Source organism: Crocuta crocuta, unplaced genomic scaffold (assembly GCF_008692635.1).
Source record: "Crocuta crocuta isolate KB4526 unplaced genomic scaffold, BGI_CrCroc_1.0 scaffold152, whole genome shotgun sequence".
Lineage (NCBI taxonomy): Eukaryota > Metazoa > Chordata > Mammalia > Carnivora > Hyaenidae > Crocuta > Crocuta crocuta.
This window is the reverse complement of record NW_027528798.1, coordinates 4,574,652-4,593,970: the sequence shown is the minus strand read 5'-3', so window position 1 is coordinate 4,593,970 and position 19,319 is coordinate 4,574,652. Positions and strand designations below refer to the sequence as shown.

The following is a 19,319-nucleotide window of genomic DNA, read 5'->3' as shown; positions in this document are numbered from 1 at the left end:
ATCTGAGGGTCATGAGTTCAAGCCCCATGTTGGCATAGAGCCTACTTAAAAAAAAAAAAAAGAAAAGAAAGGTTTGTAAAGGACAACATCATCTAACAAACATTTATTAAGGGCTAGCTCTGTTCCCTGGTGTCTATGCCACGAACAACTTGTTGCTGGCCTTGAGATTTTGGTAGTTCAGACTCTGTATTTGATAACAATGTAATCTTCTAAATTAGCTATTTTGGCTTAAATTGAAGATATGGCCTGCAAATTTGCAACTGATACAAAGCCTGGTACACATAGTGATTAAATATTCAGGAAGTTCTCAACTGGTAAATAAATGTCCAAATTAAATTACAGTTCTTAGAGGAAATTTTGAAAGTACTATACTTTGGTTCAAAAAAAGTAATTTGTACTGTGTTTATACCATTATTCATAAAAGCTAAAATGTGGAAGCAACCCAAGTGTCCATGGTCAGATGAATGGATAAGCAAAAGGTAGTATATATGCACAATGGGATATTAATTCAGCCTTAAATAAGGAAGGAAATTCTGACACATGCTACAACATGGGTGAACCTTGAGGACATGATACTAAGTGAAATAAGCCAGTCACAAAAGTATAAGTATTATATGATTGCACTTACAGAGACTCAAACTTAGAGAGACAAAGTAGAATGGTGGTTGCCGGGGGCTGGAGGGGATAGGGTGTTGCTGTGTAGTGGATCGAGAGTTTCACTTAAAATTTTTTTTTAATTTTTTTAATGTTTTATTTATTTCTAGGAGAGAGAGAGAGACAGCGTGAGCAGGGGAGGGTCAGAGAGAGAGGGAGTCACGGACTGAAACAGGCTCCAGGCTCTGAGCTGGCAGCACAGAGCCCGACGTAGGGCTCGAACCCACGAACCGTGAGATCATTACCTAAGCGAAAGTTGGACGCTTAACCGACTAAGCCACCCATGCGCCCCTAATTTTTTTTTTTGAGAGAGAGACAGAGCATGAGCATGAGCAGGGGAGGGGCAGAGAGAGAGGGAGACACAGAATCGGAACCAGGCTCCAGGCTCTGAGCTGTCAGCATGGAATCCAACGTGGGGCTTGAACCCACTAATTGTGAGATCATGACCTGAGCCGAAGTCAGATGCTTAACCTACTGAACCACGCATGCACCTCTAGAGTTTCACTTGTACAAAGTAAAAAAAGTCCTGTGTGGATGGTGGTTGGTGGTGATGATTGTACAACAATGTTGAATGTTATTAATGCCACTGAACCATATGTTTAAAAATGGTTAAGATGGTAAATTTTATGTTGATGTGTATTTTGCCACAATTAAACTTTTTTTTTATTTTTATTTTTTACAAATAGTTTATTGTCAAATTAGTTTCCACATAACACCCAGTGCTTATCCCCACAAGTGCCCTCCTCCATGCCCATCTCCCTTCCCCCCCACATCCGTCAGTCCTCAGTTTTTGTCAGCATTCAAGAGTCTCTCATGGTTTGCCTCTCTCCCTTTCCCCCACCATTTCCCCCCTTCTTCTCTCCCTTGTTCCTCAGTTAAGTTCCTCCTAATCCTCCTATACATGCAAACATATGATATTTGTCCTTCTCTGCCTGACTTACTTCGCTCAGTATAACACCCTCAAGGTCCATCCATGTTGCTACACATGGCCAGATTTCATTCTTTCTCATTGCCATGTAGTATTCCATGGTATAGATAAACCACATCTTCTTGATCCATTCATCCGTTGATGGACACGTAGGCTCTTTCCATGTTTTAGCTATTGTGGAGAGACAATTAAACATTTTTAAAACCCAATGACATGAGGACAGAATAGTCATAAGGATATGTGATTCTTACTGTGTATCAGGATGACAAGGCCGTCTAAATTCTATAATGAATGTAAGCTGCTTAATAGGAGTATAGTATCTAAAGAAAGAAGGCCAGACAGAGTATGCTCAGGATATGGCATTTAGTTCTGGGGGCCCGGTTTAAGGGGGATGTTGGTAAACCAAAGATTAGACAAGACAGGGCAGCCTTGGCCTTGGCTACTCCTCTTATAGAGAGTATGAGGAAGGCCAGAGGGAATTAGGGGAGTTCTGGCTCTAAAGGAATATATCAGTAAGCTTTTGCTATATAACAAACAAGCTCAAAATGCAGTAGCTTAAGACAAAGATTATTTCTCATTTTTCTTTTTTCTCCCCAGCTTTATCGAAATATTATTGACATACAACATTGGGTAATTTAAAGGTTTACAATGTTAATTTGATTTTCTTGTGATTTTCGGGGAGTTCTGGGTGGTGGTTCTGGTTTAGGTGGGCTCAGCTGGAACTGGATGATCTCACTCATATAACTGGCATGTGGCTGTGTCATGTGGGGCAGTGAGGATAACTTGGTCACATGTCTCTTGTGATTGAGCAGGATGGCCTAGGCTTGTTCACATGGTGATGGTCCCAGGGAACCCATGAGCAATGTGAGAGAGCAAGCCTTCGTGCACAAGTATTTTTCAAACATTTTGTGTCATTTTGCTAATTTCCCATTGGCCAGAGCAAATGACATGGCTAAGTCCAGAGTCTTTGTGGGAGACTATCTGGTGGCATGAAAACAGAAAAGGGGGTTATTGTGGCCATTTTGCAACAACCTACCACTACCTATGAAGTTTGGAGGAAACATGACAGTTTCATTAGAAACATCACAGATAGTTCCACAGTGTAGAAGACCTAGGACTTCAAGTCCATCCACAGAAGAGTTTTCTGACTGAAATGGTCCCAGAACAGAATCAGGCCACCAGTAAAGGGAAGGTCTTGTCATTGGATGGGTTGGACAGGCTGTGTGACCTCTTGTCTTTCTGACCAACTTAGACATGTTACATCATCTCTTCCAGGAAGTCTTTCCTGCTTGCACACCACCTGTGGCCCCTGTTGTTTGTGATGGCTGTTCTCCATGTCACACACAGATTTCTGTTGCTCTACCTGTCATAATGAATAACAAATGTGTTTACATGCCTGTCTAGTCCATAAAATAGAGTTCCTTGGGGGTGATTCACCATTTTAGTACCAATGTCTGTAGGAAATTATGTTCCATCCTCAGGTTGCCTCCTGGTGGTCATTTGACTGTGGCAACTCCAGCCATAGAATCTTGCACTTAAAGCTGAAAGGAAGGAGAAAGAGGGGGAAAAGTGCCTGTCAGTGGATGTTACCTACTTAACCTCCTTTAAAGAATGTTCTCAGAAGCTCTACCAAACTGTACCTTCATCCTATATTTATCTTCTTAGAAACATCTTTTTTGCAGGAGAAGCTGGGAAATACATGTTTTAGTTCTGCATGTTGCATCTAGTAGGAAAGGATTCATAGGCACCTTCTGCCCAGGGTCTGACTCCTACTCAAGCTGCCTAATCGATGAATGACCTCTCTGACATTGTGCAGTTAACACCAAAATTCCCAGAATCTGTGACTCCTCAAACAATGAGGTAGGATTTTTAATCATAATCCTGGCTACTTTCATGATTAAATTCTGTCATTTGGAGCTCCTTGTTTCATAACCCATGGGACTGGGCAGGGATCAGCAAACCTTTTCTATAAAGGGTCAGATGGTAAATGTTTTCAATTTTGTGGGCCATATGCTCACTGTTGCACCTACTTTGCTGTTTTATTACAAAAGTAGCCATAGAGGGGCGCCTGGGTGGCTTAGTCGGTTAAGCATCCGACTTTCACTTAGGTCATGATCTCGTGGTTCGTGGGTTCGAGCCCCGCGTCGGCCTCTGTGCTGACTGCCAGCTCAGAGCCTGGAGCCTGTTTCAGTCTGTCTCCCTCTCTCTCTGACCCTCCCCTGCTCACGCTGTCTCTCTCTCTCCTAGAAATAAATAAAAAATATTAAAAAAAAAAAAAAGTAGCCATAGATAAAGGAATGGATGTGCCTTGTGTTCCAGAACTTAAAAAAATAGGAGTCAGATTGGATTTGGCCCATCCCTGTCGTGGGGACTGGATCTCTTCCTATGATTTCGCAGGAGCTGTGACTCTAGGGACTAGGCATACAGAGGTAAGATGACATTCCACCAGTCCAGGGACAGCAGAATCTATAGATCCCAGCTTCTGCACAAGTTTCAACAAGTCAGGCCTTTTGGGTTCCCTGTTTCTCTAAATGACACTACAACTTGTCTTTGGTGTTTTTTGTTGTTGTGTTTGTTTTTTTTTTTAATGTTTATTTAGTTTTGAGACAGAGAGAGAGAGAGACAGAGTGTGAACAGGCAAGGGGCGGAGAGAGAGGGAGACACAGAATTGGAAGCAGGCTCCAGGCTCTGAGCTATCAGCACAGGACCCGATGCAGGGTTCAAACTCAGGAACCGCAAGATCATGACCTGAGCCAAAGTCAGATGCCCAACCGACTGAGCCACTCAGGCACCCCTACAACTTGTCATTTTATCCTTAGAACTTTGGTGTCATTTTTAGGGTGTCATATTTATTTATTTATTAAAGTATGATTTACATATCAGTAAATTTGCCTTTTTAAGTGTACAGTCCTATGAGTTTTGACAAATGCACGCAGTCATGTCACTAACAACCTTTTCAAGATAGAGAACACCCACACCCCAAAATTCCCTGTAGCCCATTGCAGTTGACTCATGCCCCTTGGCAGTCACTATTTTCTGTCCCTGTTGTTTGCCTTTTCTATTATGTCATATGAATGGAATCACACAGTATAGAGCCTCCTGAGTCTGGCATCTTTTAGTTAGCATAATGCACTTGAGATTCATCACGTCATTGAGTGCATTAGTAGTTTGCTCCTTTGCATTACTGAGTAGTGTTCCATTGCATGATATGCTATTTGTGTATCCATTACCTACCAGTTGAAGGACATTTGTGTTGGTTCTAAGTTTTGGCAATTAAATAAAACCAGTATTAAACATTAGAAGATAGATGTTCACATACAGGTTTTTGTGTAAAAATCAGTTTTGTTTTTCTTGATAAATACCCAGACATGGGGCTACTAGATTGTATGATAAGTGTATATTTAACTTTGCAAGATGACAGACTGTTTTCCAAAGTGGCTATACCATTTTTTCATTTTCACCAACAATGAACAGTTGCTCAATGGCCTTGCCAGTATTTGATACCAGGTTTTCTGATTTTTAGACAGTTTAGTAGGTGTGTAGTTGTATTAAATAAGTTTTAATTTTTTTTTTGTATAAATTTTTGTAATGTTTACTCACTTTTGAAACAGAGACAAAAACAGAGTATGAGTGGGGGAGGAGCAGAGAGAGAAGACACAGAACCCGATGCGAGGCTCAAATTCACAGATGGCGAGAACATGACCTGAGCCAAAGTCGGACCCTTAACCGACACTGAGCCACCCAGGAGCTCCTAATTTGCATTTCGAATTAAAGTAATCTAATAACTAGGGGCGCCTGGGTGGCTTAGTCGGTTAAGCGTCCGACTTTTGCTTGGGTCATGATCTCGCGGTTCGTGGGTTCGAGCCCCGCGTCGGGCTCTGTGCTGACTGCCGGCTCAGAGCCTGGAGCCTGTTTCAGTCTGTGACTCCCTCTCTCTCTCTGGCCCTCCCCTGCTCGCGCTGTCTCTTTCTCTCTCTCCTAGAAATAAATAAAACATTAAAAAAAAAATAATAAAGTAATCTAATAACTAATTACTATTGCCATGGTGGATTATAGTAATTGAGTCTAGAATGTTGAACTAGCCATAGATTCCTGGGATTAAATTCTCTTAGTCATGCTAAGACTCTGATCTCCTCCTGGTACTGCCCATTGGCTGGACCCAGAAAGTCCAAACTCCTCAGGTTAGTGCTTGCTGCCACCAGCTCTGGCCCCTACACACCTTTCTGACTGGTTGGCCCCAAAATTTGGGCTGTGTTGTTTTTTTTGTTTTGTTTTGTTTTAATCCTTTTATCTCCACAGCTTCCCTGTTCGGCGCACAATAAAGGTATGATGTATGAATAGATCAACATTGATTTGAATGGTGGATCTGAGGCAAGCAGTTGCCAAACCAAGCAACAGAATGAACTTTCCTGGCTCATACTTCTCACAAAAGAATGAAAGAATTACTACACACATACAAAACCTCTATTTTTACAGAGGCTCGAGAAGCTAAGTAACCTGCCCAGGATTTCATAGCTAGTTGTGGCAGCTCTATCATAGACAACAGCTGCACAACCTTGGAAAAGTTATCTAGCCTCTTTGAGCTTCTGTATCCTCATCTGCCAAATGGGATTGTGTGGATTTAGATGTACTATATGTTATACTAAACATTGTTTGGCCTATTGCACTTCACTGAATATTATCTCGGAATATTATCTTCATATTCCTACACAGCTTTTGAAAAGGAGACATCTAAGTCAGTCATCGAAATCATTTTTTTATTTTAATGCTTATTTATTTATTTTTAAATGTTTTATTTATTCCTGAGAGAGAGACAGTGTGAGCAGGGGAGGGTCAGAGAGAGAGGGAGACACAGAATCCAAAGACAGGCTCCAGGCACAGAGCCCGACGCAGGGCTCGAACCACGAACCGTGAGATCATGACCTGAGCCGAAGTTGGACGCTTAACTGACTGAGCCACCCAGGCACCCCCGAAATCATTTTTAAAATGATGGATATATGGGAGGATTCCTGGCTGCTTCCGTTGGAAGAGCATGCAACCCTTGGTCACAGGGTTGAGTTCAAATCCTACTTTGGGCGTAGAGATTACATAAAGAAGAGTTGGTTCTTTGGAAAGATCAACAAAATTGACAAACTTTTAAAAATTAAATTAGGGGCACCTGGGTGCCTCAGTCGGTTGAGCATCCCGACTTCAGCTCACATCATGATCTTGTTGTCCATGAGTTCGAGCCCTGTGTTGGGCTCTGTACTGACAGCTGAGAGCCTGGAGCCTGCTTCGGATTCTGTGTCTTCTCTCTCTCTGCCCCTCCCCAGCTCATGCCCTCTCTCTCTCAGATACATAAACATTAAAAATTTTTTAAATTAAAAATTTAAAAATGATGGGCCAGGCCCTGTAATAAATGTTTTACAAATATTAACTCATTTAATCCTTGACTCCCCTATGAGGTAGCTACAACTATCCCCATTTTACATATGAGGAAACAGAAGCACAGAATGATTAAGAAACCTACCTGAGGTTACCTAGCTGGTAAGTGGTAGGGCCAAAACTTGAGCCAGACAAGGTGGCTTCAGATTCCATGCCTCTAACCTCTGTGCTGTCTTCCCCATAGCCTTGTCCAATTATACAGAGCCAGACCTGTCAGGGTACCTTCCACCCTGACTAGCAGGTAGTGATTGAAATGCATGTGAGCTAGGCAGGGTTGAGTTTGTGGAGATCTTTGGAGAATGGGAAAGGTCTCCATATATACAAGGAAGTTAGGGGCTGGGAGTAGGGAAATTTTAGGGGTTAGAAAGGGTAGTCACTGAAATAAATAAGGGAAACCAGTTCTGCCTGCTTGAACAGGAAATACCTAGTGATCACGCCCGCCTAGCTTCATGCCATCTAGCTTCCTCAGAGGCCATCTGATGCCCCTTTATGGGTGTTGATGAAGTTGCCCTTTAAGTCACTGTCAGTAAAACAGAGGTTATTAAAATGTCTTCTAATCCATTTTGTTGTTTTAAGCCACCAATGCAAACATACACCCACATATAACTAGAGCATGAAGGAATGAAGTGGGAGAGAGGAGGAAGTGTGCCCTGGGCATGAATTTTGAGAAAACATGGACATCTTTGCTTATAGTGGCCGTGTTTCACTCTTCTGGACCTTATAGCTATTGGTAATTAATAACCCATAAAGCTTATGCAGAAGCTTATTTGTCTAATGCTACAAATTTGACACTCAGGCTCCCAGAATATCCATGATCTGGAGGTAACAAAACAACAACAAATTGTTTTGCAATAATAAATTGCAGTAACAAACTGCAAATGCTGAAGGTGACCAAAATAGCTAAAGAGGAGAAGTCTAGGACATGATAATTATAGAAGATACTATGTGACCTACCTGTTTCCAACTAGACAGGAAGCTTTTAAGGGCAGAATTTTTGGTGAAGAGGAAAGAGACATAGCTGAGAGTCCACAGGTATTATTCATCATTATTAGAAAGAAAGATTAAGATAAAACCCAAGAGATGCCTGATCTGAAAATGAAATTAAAAAAACAATTCATTTACAATAGCATCAAACAAAATTAAATATTTAGAAAAAAATTCAACCAAAAAGTGTGTAGCTTACTCTCCAAAAAACTATAGAACATCATTAGAAGAAATTAAAAACCTAAGTAAGTGGAAAGGCATAGCATGTACATGGATCAGAAAACCTAATATTGTTATGATGACAGCATTCCCCAGATTGATCTACAGGTTCAAAGCAATCTACCAAAATCCCAGATTGAACCTAAAATTTATTGGAAAATGCAAAGGACCCAGAATACCAAAAACAATATTGAAAAAGAACAAAGTTTGAAGACTCACACTGACTTCAGAACTTACTGTAAAGCTAAAGTAATCAAGATGGGGTGGGGCACCTGGGTGGCTTAGTCGGTTAAGCGCCCTACTTTCGCTTAGGTCATGATCTCGTGGTTCATGGGTTCGGGCCCCGCGTCGGGCTCTGTGCTGACTGCCAGCTCAGAGCCTGGAGCCTGTTTTGGAGTCTGTGGCTCCCTCTCTCTCTGACCCTCCCCTGCTCACACTGTCTCTCTCTCTCTCTCTCTCCTAGAAATAAATAAAACATTAAAAAAAAAATGGGGTGGTATCAGCGTAAGGACAGACAATAGAGCTGTAAAATAAAATTGAGAATCTCTAGGGGCACCTGGGTGGCTCAGTTAGTTAAGTGTCTGAATTCAGCTCAGGTCACCATCTCATGGTTCATGAGTTCGAGCCGCGCATCGGGCTCTGTGCTGACAGCTCAGAACCTGGAGCCTATTTCAGGTTCTTTATCTCCCTCTCCCTCTGACCCTCCCCCGCTGACTCTCCCTCTCTCTCAAAAATAAATAAACATTAAAAAAAATTTTTTTTAATTGAGAATCTCTAAATAAACCCGTACATTTATGGTCAACTGATTTTGAACAAAGATGTCAGAGTTGTTCAGGGGAAAGAATAGTCTCTTCAACAAGTGGTATTGAATAACCACATGTGGAAGAATAAAGTTGACCCCCATACCTCTCAAATCCTCTATCCCTGCTACCCCCTGCCACTAATTTACTTTCTATCTTCATGGATTGCCTGTTCTGAACCTTTTCTATAAATGAAATCATACAATATATGTCCTTCTGTGACTAGCATCTTTTACTGAGCATAATGTTCTCAAGGTTTCTCCTTGTTGTAGTTTATATCAGCACTTCATTACTTTTTGTGGCTGAATAATACTACATTGTATAGATATACCACATTTTGTTTACCCATTCAGCAGTTGAAAGATTGGCCTATGAACATTCATGTACAAGTTTTTGTGAGGTGATACGCTTTTAATGTGATCAAAAAGGGTCTCAATAAACATCTGTTCCCCGCTATTTAATTTTCCCAGAAAGAAAAAAACACACTCCTCATCAGTTACTCTGAAACCATTGTGATTTTGAGTAACTGTCCCCCCCAACTTTTAGTTGATTTATAACTGATAGTTTTGCAGAGCATTCTTCTTACTATGTTATTTAAGTGTGTGTTTTGAAACCTATCTCTTTTTGAGATAATCCTTGAAAGTGACCCTGTACAAAGCTAGACCTGTCTTAAGATTTCTGGATCATGTAGGACCTTACAAGTCATACTTAAGAATCTGGACATTTTTTATTTATTTTTTTTAAGGATCCTTTTTATTTTATTTTATTTTTTATTATTTTCTTAGAGGACGAGAGAGAGTCTTAAGCAGGCTCCACACTGAGCATGGAACCTGATGAGGGGCTCAGTCCTACAACCCTAGGATCATGACCTGAGCCAAAATCAAGAGTCAGACAGACACTCAACCAACTGAGTCACTCAGGCAAGTGATCCTTAAGATCACTGTATACTGAGTCCAGGGAGAAGTCAAAAAAGGGTTAAAAAAGAAGGGAGTGATGTGATCCCATTTGCATTTTAGAAAGATATCTTTACAATATGAAGATTAGATGAAGGTAAGAAAGGATGGAAGCAAGAGAGATCAAGTAGAAAGTTGTTGGAGTAATCCAGGTGACTGGTACTCAGGGCTAGACTAGGGCAGTGGCAGAGGAGATGACAATGAAGGGATGGATTTAAGAGATAATAAAGATGTAGGATCAATAAGACTTGATGAGTTAATTTTGCAAGTAAGGGAATAGAGAAGTTGGGGGTGATGGCCAGCTTTCTAGACTAAAGAACTGAGTTGGTGATAATAACATTCCATAAGAGAGAGGATAGGGGAAGAAAATGTTTGAGTGAAGGTTTATGATAAATATTAAATACTGACCAAATATGCTTGGCTAGGCACTTAAAACTGGACCTCATTTAATCATCAGAAGACTCTGGGAGCTAAATAGCATTAGGCGTGTTTTACCCGTGAAAAGGGTTGCATAAGAACTGGTGAAGCCAGAATTTGAACCCAAGTATCTCTGATGCCTTCACTTCAGGTGCTCTCACCATCTCACTTTACTCTTTCTGTTCAGATTTGGTCATGTGGGTTTGTGGGTTATCAAGACTAGAACATCAGTGTATATTCAGAAATAGAACATGTGGGTGTGAAACTCTGGAGGGAAATCTGGGCTTGTTCTGCAGATCTGGGAGTCGCTGGTATACTGATAATGCTTTGGACATGAGTAGAAAAGAATATGTGGAACAAGAAGAAAAGAGGACACCTCTGACTGAACCTCAAAAACCTCAGCATTGGAGGAGCTGGGAACCCCAAAAGTGGCATTCAGAAATGACCAGAAAGGTGGGAGGATGTCGTGGATGGGGAGGGAAGAGATGTATATCCCTGGCACTTGCAGTCACTAAAGGAATACCATGTCTCCTTTAAACTGGAAATAGGTTGGGGCATCTGAGTGACTCAGTTAAGCGTCCGACTCTTGGACTCTTGGTTTCCGCTCAGGCCATGATCTCTCAGTTCGTGGGTTCAAGCCCTGCATTGGGCTCTGCGCTCACAGTACAGAGCCTGCTTGGGATTCTCTCTGTCACTCCCCTGCTTGCTTGCTTGCTCTCTCTCTCTCTCTCTCTCTCTCAAAATAAATAAACTTAAAAAAACTGAAAATAGGTGGACTCTGATCTGTGAGGAGATGCAAATGAAGCAGTGTTATGTGGATTAAAGTAGAACAGCAAAGTCATGTGTTTAGATAAAACTTCTTAAAATTTAGGATTTGCAGTGAGCAAGATCAGTAGTAAGATTTTTAATGGGGCGCCTGGGTGGCTTAGTCGGTTAAGCGTCCGACTTTCGCTTAGGGCATGATCTCGTGGTTCGTGGGTTCGAGCCCCGCGTCGGGCTCTGTGCTGACTGCCAGCTCAGAGCCTGGAACCTGTTTCAGTCTGTGACTCCCTCTCTCTCTGACCCTCCCCTGCTCACGCTGTCTCTCTCTCTCTGTCTCCTAGAAATAAATTTAAAAAAAAGATTTTTAAAAGACAGTTGGAAGACTAAGGGACTGTAAGGTGTTTACAAAATTATTATTTAAAATGGTTCAGCCCCAGTGGGAAGCAGTATAGTGGTTCCTCAAAAACTTAAAAATCTACTGTGTAATCTAGCAATTCTACCTCAGGGTATAAACCCAAAAGAATTGAAAGCAGGGTCTTGAAGAAGTATTTGAACACCCATGTTCATAGCCGCATTATCCTTAGTAGCAACCCAAGTGTCTGTGAACAGATGAACGGGTAAGCAAAATGTGGTATATACATATGGAATGGAATATTATTTGACTGTTAAAGGGGGAAAAGTTCTGACACATGCTAAAACATGGATGAAGTTTGAGGACGTGCTGAGTGAAATAAGCCAACCACAAAAAGGCAACACTATGATTCCCCATATACAAGGTACCAAACATAGAGTCATAGACACAGAAAATAGAATGGTTAGAAGCACCTGGCTGGCTCAGTCAGTAGAGCATATAACTCTTGACCTTGGGATCATGGGATCATGAGTTTGAGGCCCGTGTTGGGTATACAGATTACTTTAAAATATATATATGTATGTATATATGTGTGTATACACACACACACACATAACAGGGACTAGAGAGAGGGGCTGGGAAGAGGAGTTACTGTTTAATGAGTACAGAGTTTCAGTTTTGCAAGATGAAAAATTTTGGAGGTAGGTGGTGCTGATGGTCGCACGATATGAACGTATCACTGAACGTGTACACTTAAAAATAGTTGAGATGGGGCACCTAGGGGGGCTCAGTAAGTTAAGTGTCTGACGGTTGATCTCAGTCAGCTCAGGTTATGATCTCCGGGTTGTGAGTTCAAGCCCTGTGTTGGACTCTGCACTGGTGTGGAGCCTACTTAAATTAAAATTTGGGGCATCTGGGTGGTTCAGTCAGTTAAACGTCCAACTCTTGATTTTGTCTCAGGTCATGATTGCACAGTTTGTGGATTTAAGCCCTGTGTTGGACTCTGCACTGACAGAGCAGAACCTGCTTGGGATTCTCTCTTTCCACCTCTGTCCCTCCCCCGCTCACTCTCACTCTCTCTTATTCTTTGTCTCAAAATATATAAACATTAAAAAAGTTAAAATTTTAAAAATGTGTTAAGGGGTGCCTGGGTGGCTTGGTTGGTTAAGCACCCGACTCTTGATTTCAGTTCAGGTCATGATTTCATGGTCATGAGATCAAGCCCCTTGTGGGGCTCCCCACTGAGCACGGAGCCTACTTAAGATTCCCCTGACCCTTTTCCACTCCCCAGCTCGTGCTCGCTCGCTCTCTCTCTCTCTCTCTCTCGCTCTCTCTCAAAAAAAAAAGAAAAAAAGGTTAAGATGGTAAATTTTATGTGTATTTTACCACNCAGGGCAGACACAGCCTCAGTGGGGACCACTGGTTTAGCAGAAGGACTGCTGTGTGGGGAAACATGACACCCTGAGCACACCTTAATCTCATCTTGGTTTCGAAGACTTTTGTTTGTTCTTTATTTTATTAAAATGTTTAAAAAAATTTTTTTTAATGTTTTACTTATTTCTAGAAGAGAGAGAGAGATAGCGTGAGCAGGGGAGGGTCAGAGAGAGAGGGAGTCACAGACTGAAACAGGCTCCAGGCTCTGAGCTGGCAGTCAGCACAGAGCCCGACGCAGGGCTCGAACCCACGAACCGCGAGATCATGCCCTAAGCGAAAGTCGGACGCTTAACCGACTAAGCCACCCAGGCGCCCCTTATTAAAAATTTTAAAAAATATTTCTATTTAGGTTTGAGAGAGAGAGAGAAAGGGAGGCACAGAATCTGAAGCAGGCTTCAGGCTCTGAGCTGTCAACACAGAGCCTGAGGTGGGACTCAAACTCACAAACTGTGAGATCATGACCGGAGCTGAAGTTGGACACTCAACCGACTGTGCCACCCAGGTGCCCCATGTTCTTTATTTCATTTAATAACCCTTGTGATCAGAAGGAAAATTTTCACCGTAAGACATATTCATTGTATAAAATTTGGCAGAGTTTGAAAAACAAAATTCATCCATAATCCCATAATTTGAGTAATTATTAAATTCAGGTATATTCTAATCCTTCTAGTGTCATGTGTGAAATAATGTTTACAGATAATAATATAGATATCCTTGTATGTTTTCATTCATGTATCTTCTGTGCTTTAAAAAAATGGATATCATACTTCACATATTGTTTTGTTTTCCTCCTTTTCAGTGAACATATGGTGATGTCTTTCAGGTCATTGAGGGCTTTCTCTTCCCATGGTTTTCAGTGACTGCATAGTATTATTTATCTTTCCTGTTACTGTTATTCAGCATCTAGATTGTTTCCCAGTTTTCCACCTATCCTAGCGAATGTTGGAGAAAAATATCCTTATACAAAAAATACCATTTTAAACTTCCTGTTATAGTTGTTGCCAGTTTGGTAGTTGGGAAAAAGATATTTTTTGTTTCTAGTAAACATTTTCTATGCTTGCTACCATAAACTTTTAAATTATAATCTGCATAGCACTTAGGTGGTTCTCTTCCGACTTGTATTGGTTTTGTTTCCCACTCCTCTTTTCCTTTTTCTAATATAATATCATAGAATCATGAACTTTTACAGTTAAGGCCCTGATGGTTAAATGATTGGACCAAAGTCACACAAAGCATTAAGTAACAGAACAGAGATTTAACCCAGCTTTACTCCTTTTTCATTTTTATTCCTTTCAGTAGATATACATTTGCTAATATCCTTTCCTTGGGAAAAGCTTTTGAACCTTTTCAATTTGGAGCAGTATTTCATTTGTGCTTTTGTGGCAAAGAACTTGTTGCTTCCAAATAAGTCCAGAAGGTAGCCTCAGCTGAGTGTACCATCCACTAATAGCCAGTATAATGCTTGCTATTCCAGGAGCCATGTTTGACCAGGACTGTGGGAAGGTCGTATTCATGCTGGAGGCTCTTGTGAGGAGATGAGTTGGTGAACAGAGAAGCCGGCATGAAGATGCTCCCAGGAGTAGGCGTGTTTGGGACCGGCAGCTCTGCCCGGGTTCTAGTCCCACTGCTGAGGGCAGAAGGGTTCACCGTGGAGGCCCTGTGGGGGAAGACTGAGGAGGAAGCGAAACAGCTTGCCGAGGAGATGAACATCACCTTCTACACCAGCCGGACCGATGATGTCTTGCTGCATCAAGACGTGGATCTTGTGTGCATCAATATACCCCCTCCACTCACCCGGCAAATATCTGTGAAGGCTCTAGGTACGGATAGTCAGGACATAGCCAGGGCAGGAGGGATCTCCCTCTGGGTGGTGTCTTGTGTGTCACTATTCTCCTCTTGGGCCTATGTAGTCCTTGGGCTTTGGTGTGCAGGTAATAAATAGCACTCTGGGACAGCACTCTCTCTTAGAGCCATCCTGGGGAGGGCACACTGAGGGGTGTTTCAGCTGTGGAAAGAAATGCTCCAGGCTTCCCCACCTCCCATAAGTAACTCCTGGAGCAAAAATTAAGTAAATGCCTTGAGAGGTGTCCTGTCGCAGGGACCAGAGATCATTACATTTCATGCAGTGTGAAGTTGGCCTGTTTGAAGTCAGAGTTCAAAGACTTGGGCAGTGGGGAATTGATTGTGACTGATGTGTTTGTTCTTCCATTTCCGTGGCATGTAGCACGTCAGAAAGGAGGGGAGGGTGTGTAATAAGGCTGCCATTTCCCATGTTTTGTCACTCCTTCACTAGATTGAGTGCACACCCTTCCTGCCAAATTTTGCAGTCTTGCTTTCCAGAAGGCAGGAAGGCTGTCTGACAGTGCTGGGCTTCCCTGACAAGATCCACAGGACAGCCAGCTCACACGTCTGCCCCCTTGGGAAGCAGAAGGCAGTGCAGGGCATGCTGAGCTATTTTCCTGCAATTCCTGTTGGGCCTCTCTTCCCTGTCAACTATAAGCGACCTTTTCTCTTTTTCTAATGTAAATCAGAATCTAATTTATTAGGAAAGTAAGCCAGTAAATAGTCATCCAACAGTTTTGTTGTTTTGTTTTGGTTTCTTTGTTTGTTTTAATGCCTTCTTGGTGTTGGATCAGAGCCCTCCCTGCCTTCAGATTTTACAGTTCAATTGGAGAGACTAGAGATTACACACGTTGCAAAGTAAATGAGACAATTCAGGTAGCATATACTTAATTGACAGAGAAATTATCTAATGCAAGGTGATAGGAGCAAAATATTTCTCTGATGCAGTCAGAGATCTCTGGGCCCAGAAACTGGTATGCCATCAGGCTTGGCCACTCCTCCTGGCCACTACCATGGTGGAGAGTCCAAGCCTCTGTTACTTGTCTCCCTTGTTCTCAGGAGAAGAGGATGTCTGTCACCTCTGGCCTAATGCATTGGTAAGGATAAACGTTCATTGGAGTGAGTAAGAACATGAGTGTCTGGTGGTTGATTTGGGAGCATGTACATTTTGGCCAGAAATTGTAGATGGTTCATCTTTTCTAGAAAGCACTCTGAGGATGTGACACTGAAGCTGTTTACTGGATACTGTTTAGGCGGGCAGATAATGGCTTTCAGATTGGGTTTAGAAGTAGGCCTATACCAACACTTTTAACAGAGGGCTAGTTCAAGGGGATCAAGCTGCTGTGGTCACTTGACTTCCTGCCATCCCTGTGGCGTCAATACAGGCTGGTGAGGCCAGATGTATCCAGAGGCAGAGTTCTAGAGGCTCTCAGTCTTCTTATATATTAGGGTTCCCACAGAGACCACTGCCAGGCTGTGTAGGAAGAAAGAGGAAACCCCAGGTTCTTTGGCTACACGCCTGCTGTTTTCTGGTTCCTGGTATAGGAAAGCAGTGGACTTTGAATCTTTTAATGTAAACAGGAAGGACAGGAATGACCAGAGCTTCTGGAATCTATGTCCTAGCTCTCAGTGAAGCAGGGTCACCTGTCTTGACAGCATAGAGGAGGAGGGTGTGAATGAGTCCTTGGTCCGTTCTTACAGACACACAATCCCAGGGCCAAGTTGGTGGGACTGGGAGAGCTCATGTCAGCTGGACCTGCCTTGAGGCACTGCCCACTCAAACCCCAAAAGAGTCACTGAGCATGTTGTGACCATGAAGTTCACTTCTTGTGAACAAAGAGGTGCTCTGGGGCACTTCACTCCCAGGTAATCTGGGGAATATGAGACGGAGAAAGGGTTGCAGCTTGAAATTTGTTCACCCTCCAAAAAATCTGAGTTAATAAGCACTCAGCATTCATGCTTTTCCCACTTGCTGGAAACAAAAAAAAATCATTTCCCAGCCTCTAATCTCTCCTTCGGCTTCCTATCAGGAATGCTAGATAACTTAAATAAATATGTCTTTCAAGGCAACCCAGGTCCGCCTAAAGTTAAAGACCCTGTGCAGCTGGCCTGCAGGAGCCTGTTTAACTTAAGCTGGACTTTAGCTCTTCTACTGATAAAACTACCAAGTCCTAAGTTAAAAAGCATTCCTGTTGTTCAAGCTTAAGAAGGGAGGTCTCTCCCCTTTCCCTGACCTCTCATGACATGGAACAGAAATTTCCTTATCCTGGTTTTACCATCCCCAAACTCCCTGGGGCCACAAAAGTCCTTTTCCCCCCAGCCCACCTCCTTTCTGTCCCGTGCTGCAGTGTCCACCCCAATTCCCGCAGTGAATAGTTATAGCAGGTAGTTTCTGGGTTGGCCAGAGCTACAGCCCTCAGATGAGGTGTCTGAGAATCTAATGTCCTCATTACTTCCCTGGTCAGCTGTATGTGTTCTGCAATCAAGTGGCCAAATTAATCACCCAATATTGTGATTCTCTGGTCCCTAATCCTAAAATCTCACATGTGTAGGGAAGCATTGGAGATTCTCCAAGAGCGGATCGTGATAACAGTCAGGAGCTATTCTCCCTGCAGGGCCCCTTCTATGAGACCCCAGTGCAAGGACCTCTTCTCTTAGCTTGGGACCCCCTGTGTCTGTGGACGTATTAACATAGGACTTCGACATGAACCACCCCAAGCTCTCGGGAATATCCTAAGTGGTGTTGTCTTGTGGCTACTCATACCCTCATGAGCTTTCATCTGAAAACATGGAGTATTGATTTTTTTCTGCTTCCTAAAACAGCAGAAGCTGCCCAGTCCCAGCTCTCTTCAGGGCTTTTTCTAACTTTTTTTTTTTTTTTTTTTTGCTTTCTTAGTCCATATACTCAGGCATGAGAGCAGAAGGGTTCATTTTACTTCCTTTCCCTTCCTACCAGAGCCATACATTTTTTGGCCTTGGACTACACTAACTTGTTGGATCAGTGTTTTTAGAGAACAGTCTTTAGGAAATCGTAGACCCCTTTCTGCAATTACAACTGAGAGTACAGAGCCCATCCCCTAAAATATAGATTAAATACTTTTGCCCAAAGCTGGTGATCTGCTAAATGTATGAAGGTACACAGACATGTTCATCTCTCCAGCCCATGTATATTAGGCAGTGTTCTCCAGAGAAACAGAACCGATGAGGGTATATATATAGAGAGAGAGGAATTTAAGGAATCAGCTCGTGATTGTAGGAGCTGACAAAATTGAAATCCACAGCATAGGACAACAGGATGGAAATTCCATTAAGAGTTGTTGTTGCAGACTTGAATCTGAAAGTGGAATTCCTTCCTCTCCATGGAATCTTTTTTCTTTTTTTTTTTTTTAATGTTTTATTTATTTCTAGGAGAGAGAGAGAGAGACAGCGTGAACAGGGGAGGGTCAGAGAGAGAGGGAGTCACAGACCGAAACAGGCTCCAGGCTCTGAGCTGGCAGTCAGCACAGAGCCCGATACGGGGCTCGAACCCACGAACCGCGAGATCATGACCTAAGCGAAAGTCGGACTCTTAACCAACTAAGGCGCCCCGGAATCTGTCTTTTTTCTTAAGACCTTCTACTGATTAGATGAGGCCCACCCACACTGTGGAGGGTGGTCTGATGTACTCAAAATCTACTGGTTTAAATGCTAATCACGTCTAGGGGCTCCTGGGTGGCTCATTCAGTTAAGCATCTGACTTCAGCTCAGGTCATGATCTCATGGTTTGTGAGTTCAAGTCCTACATCAGGTGAGCTTGAGCCCTGCTTTGGATAAACACATTTTTTCTCTCTCTCTCTCTGCCCCTTGTAGGATTCTCTCTCTTTCCCTCTCTCTCCATCTTCACTTACTTGTGCCCTCTCTCTCTCTCAATAAAAAATAAATAAATAGGAGCGCCTGAATGGCTCAGTCAGTTAAATGTCTGGCTTCGGCTCAGGTCATGATCTCACGGTTCATGAATTGGTTGGAGCCATGCATCAGGCTCTGTGCTGACAGCTCAGAACCTGGAGCCTGCTTCGAATTCTGTGTCTCCCTCTCTCTCTGCCTCTCTCTTTCTCTCAAAAAGAAACATTTAAAAAAACTTTTTAATAAATAAATAAGTGCTATTCACATCTAAAAAATACCCTCCCAGCAATGTCCAGACTGGTATTTGATGAACATCACAGACTAGCCAGGTTGGCACATAAAATTACATTTTTAAAAAATGTTTAATGTTTATTTTTGAGAGAGAGAGCATGAGTGGGGGGTTGGCGGAGTGGGGAGAGAGAGACACACACACACAGAATCTGAAGCAGTTTCCAAGCTCCGAGCTGTCAGCACAGAGCCTGACACAGACTCAAACTCAAGAACTGTGAAATCATGACCTGAGCCGAAGTCAGACACTCAACCAACTGAGCCACCCAGGTGCCCCATAAAATTACGTATTATACCTCCTTTCTTTACTTCCCATTCCTGGATTGCACCTTCTACCTCTACTCCTTTTATTTTCCCTTAAGAATTTACTCCTCTCGGGG

The 19,319-nt window shown here is 42.6% G+C and overlaps 1 protein-coding gene across 1 annotated transcript in view; it reads left to right on the top strand.

The window, feature by feature from the left end:
* Positions 1-19,319, top strand: part of GFOD2 (Gfo/Idh/MocA-like oxidoreductase domain containing 2) — a 46,056-nt gene that overhangs the window by 18,482 nt on the left and 8,255 nt on the right. The window contains exon 2 of the mRNA XM_077755611.1: positions 14,402-14,747. Within this exon, the coding sequence (XP_077611737.1) occupies positions 14,489-14,747 (259 nt within the window). The 5' untranslated portion in view covers positions 14,402-14,488. The remainder of the gene's footprint in view (positions 1-14,401; positions 14,748-19,319) is intronic.